General features: G+C 54.9%; 1 protein-coding gene across 1 annotated transcript in view; it reads right to left on the bottom strand.

The window, feature by feature from the left end:
* Positions 1-224: 224 nt before the first annotated feature.
* The window catches only part of LOC119098425 (5'-3' exoribonuclease 1), a 42,136-nt gene continuing 34,313 nt past the window's right edge, over positions 225-8,047 (bottom strand). Inside the window, exons 23-24 of the mRNA XM_037221340.1 lie at positions 2,281-2,348; positions 225-414 (exon numbers count right to left, since the gene is read on the bottom strand). Coding sequence (XP_037077235.1) covers positions 225-414; positions 2,281-2,348 — 258 coding nt within the window. The remainder of the gene's footprint in view (positions 415-2,280; positions 2,349-8,047) is intronic.

The raw sequence follows: 8,047 nt of genomic DNA, 5'->3' as shown, positions 1-8,047 counted from the left end.
CAATATCGATATGTCCAATCCTGGCAAATGATACAAAGGAAATGAAAGAGAAGCACCTTACCTACATTTCCTGATAGGCCTAATACAGCTGCTCCACGTCTACATCAAAGCAAAGCTGGCCGCTGTCCCCCAGCCCCAGCCCTTGCCCATGTTCCACTAGTCTTGGCTCAGTATGTGTATCACCTGAAGGCCCGGGGTCATCCAGATAGACAGAGTGGTGGGCATCAGGAGCCGAAGCTGGACCACCCACCGTTCATTATCCATGGCATCTCGAAGACGATGATGTAGTTGAGCATGTCCGGGTAGTACAGCTTGAACATGTTGATCAGGACCTGGATGAAGGGAAGGTCGACGCTGGAGAGCCCGGCGTTGCCCATGTCGAGTATGATAGAAATCCTCTTGCCGTGCTCCTCCCTGCAAACAAGGCGCGCACGCACTATTGCAGCCTGTTCAGGTCGCGTCATGTTAAGACCAGCAGAACTCGGCCACTTTGTCTCGCGCCGTGAGTTTGCGAGAACGAGCTGGGCAGTGTTCGCATCGGCATGCTTCCCGCTTCCGCTTCCGCAGGCTGAGAATCTCGGGACTCTGAGGGGTGTGTCCAGGGACGCAGGGTGAGAATCCTGGGACTCTGCGGAGTGAATCCAGGGCCGCTCCACGGAGGATCTCGAGACTCTTCAGGGTGCGTCCAGGGACGCAGGGTAAGAATCTCGGGACTCTGTGGGGTGAATCCAGGGCCGCTCCATGGGGGATCTCGGGACTCTTCAGGGTGCGTCCAGGGACGCGGGGTGAGAATCTTGGGACCCTACAGGGTATTGAGTTTTGTGATCAGGTGAGATTTAAATTAATGTGTCTCTGCTTACCTCACGTTTATGCCTCCTACATCAATTACAGCAGCGGATGTCGTAAATCTGGTTGAACGGCAGGAAGTGGGGAGGGAAAAAAATTATGGGCTGGTCGATCTAAATTGGCATCTGATGCAAAACGCTACTGAACTATCTCAAGTCAGGCGTTACAACTACGCGAACTGACTCAAACCATCCGCTGATTTTAGTTTGACCTCTGCGTGCCCTCTAAATATGTTATCAATCGCCCGTGTCACAATGGGCGGGCGTGCAGCTCGAAGGAACTTCCCTCAAGACTAGCGATGTTGACTGACGTCAGTCATCATGCCCTCGGTGAATTGCCCGCAAACACGACATCAATGTATGAAAGTTGCCCTTATTACGCATATGTACAAGTCATTTCTGTCCTCTAACTTTTGGTAATAGGCATGGGAACGAGAGAAAGAGGGACTGCAGTCCCCTTCTTTTCGTGAAGGTCTAATACTGGTCCAGCAACGGTGAAAGATGGCGTGTGAAAGGCGCTGACTTTAAGAAGGAGCAAACCTCACAATGTTTTAGACGTCCCTACGCTTCTGCCTCCTCGCCCCTATCTCCTTCCAGCTCCCTATCGCCCTTCCTCCGTTTGTCTCGCATTTTTGTGCACACATTGTGTGTCCGGCGTCCTGCTCCTTTTTTCCGCCTACGTCATCACTTCATTTGCTCCACATGCTGCATCAACCTCCTTCAGCCGCTGATCGAGTATGTCGCAGGTTGTCCTGTTTGCCGGGTTTCCTCCGTGTCGCCCAACGGCTTTTTGCTGGCCAGCAGGTTTCTCCACAGCGCGTTTGTGAATTTGTTTGTCGGCGCGGCAGCGCGGCCGGCTGAGGTGAACGGTCGGGGGGGGGGGGGGGGAGGGGCGACCGCGAACGTGTCGCCGCCCGGCGCGCCAACTCGCTTCGACCTGCCTCCGCCGCTGTCGCAACGCGACCCGGCACGAAAACCAGCGTTTCTGCGTCGCCCAGGTCACAATGGCGGTGCAGGGGCGGTGCTGAGCGCGGCTGCACACGGGCTTGGTGGTAGCGGCGATGTCACGTGGTGATGTGAAGCTGGTGGACGCATGCGTGATCACAATTAAAGGTGTCTGGTAAGAGTCGGCTGCACGGACCACAGGAGGGCACAAGCGAAGCGGCTGTCATATGAAGTGAGAGCAGCGGGCGAAGTCGTAAAAGCCAGTGTAGAAAATTGGAAAAGGTGTGGCTGCTGCCCATTTACTGTGGCGATACGTATCCAATGTTCGATACACAACTTGTTTCGCAAAACCACCTCGGAATGCAACGCAATGCATGCCGTGAGTCGCTTACTGGCAACAGTCCTTCCCCGTCGCTGGAGGCCATGCCTTGGCGTAAGCCTATAGAGCATTAAAACGCGTTTAAACATTCGTCTATCTCCTATAGCATACTCAGCGGGAAAGTGAGAAAGGAGCGTTGCGAGAGTGCTGCGCAGGAAGCCGCTGGCCCCTCTAAGAGACTGCAACGCCAGCACCCGGTCACGACCACACGAGCCCGGCAACGACCACACGGGTCCGGTGACGACCACACGGGCCCGGTGACGACCACACGGGCCCGGTAACGACCACACGGGTCCGGTGACGACCACACGGGCCCGGTAACGACCACACGGGCCCGGTAACGACCACACGGGCCCGGTAACGACCACACGGGGCCCGTCACGACCACACGGGCCCGGTCACGACCACACGGGTCCGGTGACGACCACACAGGCCCGGTAACGACCACACGGGCCCGGGTGGGTAACGACCACCACGGGCCCGGTAACGACCACACGGGGCCCGTCACGACCACACGGGCCCGGTCACGACCACACGGGCCCGGTAACGACCACACGGGCCCGGTAACGACCACACGGGGCCCGTCACGACCACACGGGTCCGGTCACGACCACACGATCCCGGTCACGACCACACGGGTCCGGTCACGACCACACGGGTCCGGTCACGACCACACGAGCCCGGTCACGACCACACAAGCCCGGTCACGACCACACGGGTCCGGTCACGACCACACGAGCCCGGTCACGACCACACAAGCCCGGTCACGACCACACGGGTCCGGTCACGACCACATGGGCCCGGTGACGACCACACGGGCCCGGTGCCGACCACACAGGTCCGGTCACGACCACACGGGTCCGGTCATGACCACACGGGCTCGGTCACGACCACACGGGTCCGGTCATGACCACACGGGCTCGATCACGACCCCACGGGCCCCGCCCCTATGCACTGCACACGGCGGCTGACTGACACGCGCCTCACTGTCGCTGTCCGTACGGCTGGTGATTAGCGCTTCTCAATGCGGGTGGTGACGTCTCCAACCCGGTAATTTCTCAACATCCACCGTGTCGCCTGGCGAGCTCTCCGGTTTCCAAACTGACTCATAGATGGCCGTGGGGCCCACCCAGCCTATCTGCCCAGAACAGGCATGGCGACAAAGCGACGTTAGCTTACAAAATGGGTTTGGGGGTGAGGAATTGAGCAGTGCATACTGGCGACTGTATGCCCAAGACACACCAAAAGAAACGGGGTTTTCACCGGGATTCGGCGCCACCATCTCCTCAAAGTTAGGGGACTGAAACCCTTCCAAACCCACCTCACCCCAACAGAATAGGAAACTGTATTCCTGTGTAACAACTGCTGGAGCAGGTGCAGCTGCAAAACACAGCGGGCACAGGTTTGCATGCCATATCATTCTTGGGTTTTAGGTTTGTCTTAAGCACATTGTAGAAGGGAAGTCCGAAAAATAAGTACATTTGTATTAAAACCGACCTCATAACATTGAATCCGTTGCCTGGGTCAGGCCGAAGTTAGTGGCAAAGGGAAACATATAATGCCACCACTGAATTCTTCTATTCAGTGGTGGCTGTGTTCAAAGCTTATCCACCTTGCCGCTTACTGTCTTGTTAACTTTCCTGCAACCATAGCTGGCTGCCGGAGAACAGTTCAAGAAATACTGGTCTGGCGGATTTGAAAACTGGCTTGACGGCGACAGTGATAGCGACCAAGCTCGAGGCCCTTGGGCCTTGTGGAAGTTCCAGGACCTTGGTGTTTTGCGGTAGTTCTAGGGCCTTGGAGCCTTGCAAGAAACCGGTCGTCCCCCGCTCTGCGACGCAGCCCGCAAACACGCCGACCATGCAGAAGAACACACCAGCATCACAAACACCGCCATGGCCAGGCCCGCTGTCTGGTTTTCACTAACCAGTTGTCAGCGCAAAGCGGATTCTGTTCTGCCCATCCTTTTCAAAATGTCAACGTTGTTGAGTTCAGTGGCTAAAGATGAGGAGGCGAAGGAGCATGGATCCCATCTCCATGGGGGGTTGAATATTGACTATATGACGTTGCGTGAAAAATAAACTAGGCAAAACGCGTTTGCTCCCGCAGACAAGTGCAAACAACAGAACTGGCGCTCTCACCTCATTAATCGGGGCATTTTTAGAGCCTCTCTATTTGAGAGCGCGGGCGGCACGTCAATAAATGCAGCATTTCCCTTCACGATCTAAATGCCCCAAAACAGAAAACCGTTGCTTCACCCAAACCGTAGAGCGGGCACGCTCAGTGCTGGTCGCGGACCACGAGCGTCAGCCAGAGTTCATCTACCCGCATTCGGTCGCCCGGTCACCAGCCTGGTCAGGTCAGCCCTGGCTGCCTCCAGCCAGTCGTGTGCTGCAAATCCGCTTTGTTTCAACGTGCACGTACGACGCACAGAGGCGTGCAGAGATACGGCATGCGGGAAAGAATGCTGCCACCAAGTGCATGTAATGCCTTTGACAGCCAGCTAGTGCGGCTTGATCAGAACATCGCACGGTAGGCAAAAAGGTTGCCGGTTGTTCAAGGATCGCAAGTTAGCGCGGAGATGGGGCGGGGACAGGAAATTACAGCTTACGCCAGGAGTCAATCCTTTTAGCTTGGGAGATTCCAAGCCGTATCAGAAAACCCCAGATTGTTTGGGCATCGCAGCACACTTGACTCCGATGGATCGCAGTCATGCCACAAGGCCGCAGTTCAGGTCAGAAACTTCCAGTTCAGGCCCAATGCATCCGCCGGTGGCAGCTGAGATCCTGGCAGCCACAGAGCGCAGGCTGAAGTCGTGTGTATCCCGGTCAGGCCGCGCCTGGGATCTCCCGGCCAGCCGCCGCGCTCGGGCGGAGCTGAGGCGGCCGCCGCGAGCGGGTGGCCTTGGACGAGGGCCGCGCCGGGCCGGCCGCGCTCCGGCGCCCCCCCAACAGGTCCCGACTCTGCACGCTGCAGCGCGGCGCGCCTCCCGCGCCCGGAGTCCGGCCGACAGCTGATCCTGGGTGAGGCCGCCACGCCATTGCCGCACTCGTCAACGCTAGCGAGCGAGCATACGAATGGTATGCTTCCAGGATGTCAGTACAGTGCAGACGTATCACCCTGCAAAATTTGATCACCGCTAAAGACGAAATTTTCATTTAGACCCTGGGGTTGCATGGATCTAACCATGGACATGTCAAAGGCCATTTTGGGCATCGACGGGCCGTGTATTTCGCTGGCTTAGTGCAGCTTTCCGCAAGCAGTCACCACGCTTGCTGAATGTGAGTCAAGATGATCAGACAATTGTGCACATGATATTATTAACACCATATTTAAGCACTGGTGCTCGCTGCCTCTCCGCTACCGATGTGAGAGGCACTTCAGTTCATTAAAGCACAAACTCTAGGGAAAGCCTCGCCGAGTCCGCTCACTCCTTCCGTGGCACTCCTCACGGACTCCGCACCACTCCGGATCACAAGGTGGACGCCAGCTGGCTCGCCGTGAGCGCACGACAGTCACCGGCTTTCGCGCGCCGCGACACTGGGCTGCCAATTAGCTTCGAACACCATGGGCTGCATCGTGCCGATCGGGATTAAAAAACCCAAGACAAAGCGCCGCGTAAAAGAAGGCGTGGCGTTCTGTACTATGTGGGCTGCTGACAGTGGCACTAGTCCGCCTGCCAGTGCTGTGGTTTTGAGCGAACTGATGAAGGAGAGTTGAGCGGGTTCGCGTCGGACGACGCTTTATAGAACTCCGACAATGAACCGCCGGCCATCTTTTGGCAGGCATACGGAATGGGCTTTTGTCGTTGGTTATGTTCGTTTCCATTGGAGTTGAGCAGATACATTGGTCTCCCTGACGCAGCAATCATTGTTCGCTGTTTGATCGTCGACTGCTTGCACCATGCTGTCATTGCAATCCGTATGCCTACTGCATACCTGTACACACGTTTCTTAACCAAACCATGCTTGAAAATGGTCTAGTGTTAAGAAAGACAGAGTTTCTACACACCAAGAGGTTGACAACTTTTGATTCAGTTTTTTTTGGGCACTTAAACCAGAGCATGGGCAGAATTTCAACTGTTTTTTGCGGCAATTCTAAGGGTTTTCAGGGCTTTTCAACGTGTGTTAGGCTTTCTTTGCCAAATGTCTGCGATGTTAGGGCAAACGTTGTAAAAGGGAAGTCAGCGATCGTCACCATATCAAATCGTGTCAAACCTAGGGCTGGAAAGAATCGTCAACGTATAAATCTGAGGACAGCTCTAACGGCACGCTAGGCAGTTCGTTGCCACCACGGCACCCTGTTCTCGTAAACGAAGCGGAAGCTTCCATAGTCATTAACACGCGCCACGGGTGGCCGGCTAGATACCCTTCGCTCGGGTGGGGGTCAATTTGACCCCCTCCGCTGACATCTCGGGAACTAAGAAAGCTAGACACACCAAATTTACAGGGTGTGTTGACCCGTATGTAATAGGTTAAAGTTTCAGGTTCCTAGTTCATGACCTTCGAGTAAAAAAAGGTCAAATAAGGTCAAGTTCCCAGCCTGGTCTTCAAGGTGCCCCAGAACCTAGATAACCGTTTCTAGGCAAAAGGTCACATTCTCATTTAAGGTCAGTGGCCTTGTTTGACCTTTTGAAGGTCGAGCTGACCAAACTCATACAAGATTGCTTCGAGTTTTGCATTTGACTATGCGACAAAGATTACGCTAGGTAGTATGTTCCTGAACCAAAATGTTGACCTAGGTAATGCTAGGTCAATGACCTATTATGACCTCTAAGAAGTCCATGGAAGATGGATAATGCAGTTCCTGCTATCAATAAACTGGAAATGAGCACCAGAAACTATCCCATACAACAAGCCCTAGAGTAACAAAACAGGTGGTTTTGACCTTGGTGTGACCTTCATACCTGACCTTAGGTCAATGTACTTTGCTCATTCAACTGTTGTGGTGCTTAAGAAAGCATCTCAGATGTGTATGGCTTCGCCTAACACTCCGTTGTTGGATCAGATTGAAGGATTCCCTAGAAATTGCCTTCGCTGAAGCCATGGCCTGACTTTGACCTGCCATAGGTCAGCGACCTTACAAGGCACGTATAAATTGGTGATGTCAAACGATCCACTATTAAATTTTCTACAGCTGCGCAAAATTTGTTGCGGCTACGTCGCGCCGTTCGGAAACCATTCTGGAAAAACCTTCGGGGGGGTCAATATGACTCCCCCGCCCAAGCCCGTGTTAAATTAGGGTCATACGAGTGAAACCGCAAACCGCCTGAAACCGGCCCAGTCACTGTTCACGCTCGAGTGCTCGGGCCTACCGCATGCGTTGTTCTTCCCATGATTTGAGCCGCGTCGTACCTTCTGATAGAGGATATTGTGTGAAGTTCTGAGCTATCCAACCTGGTCGGAGCGAGACATGACTCGTGAAAGAGCGCACACGTCTGCCTAGTAGCCTCAGCCTCCCTTTCCCCCTCCCCCACACACCACACACACATGCCGTGACTCACGAACCTCAGCGGTCACCCACGTAACCGCTGGCCAGCTGTTGTCCACCTCATGGTGGCCACTCTGCCGTCGAAACGCGTCGGCATTTCATGGTGGCCCTGCCGGAACCTCGGGCGCGTGATGCCCTGATGCATTGCCAGACAATAATCTGTGCCGGACTAACTGCGGACGAGTACGCAGCGCTTTAACGGCACGGCTGCTGGCCTTCAGTTTCTTAAGCTCATTATGGCATGAGGCCAGGGCGGTAGGAATTAGATCCTAGTATGGCGCATTACTTTTCTAAGTCACCGTCCTGTCCTTGCATCATTCCCGTGGCACAGCGTCTTGCAACGACAGGACTGAGGGCTGTGGGCCGCCGAGCACAAGATGCAAGATGT

This window comes from Pollicipes pollicipes, unplaced genomic scaffold (genome assembly GCF_011947565.3).
Source record: "Pollicipes pollicipes isolate AB1234 unplaced genomic scaffold, Ppol_2.1 Scaffold_4740;HRSCAF=5597_pilon_pilon_pilon, whole genome shotgun sequence".
In the NCBI taxonomy this organism is placed as follows: Eukaryota; Metazoa; Arthropoda; class Thecostraca; order Pollicipedomorpha; family Pollicipedidae; genus Pollicipes; species Pollicipes pollicipes.
This window is presented reverse-complemented; position numbering and strand designations above follow the sequence as displayed.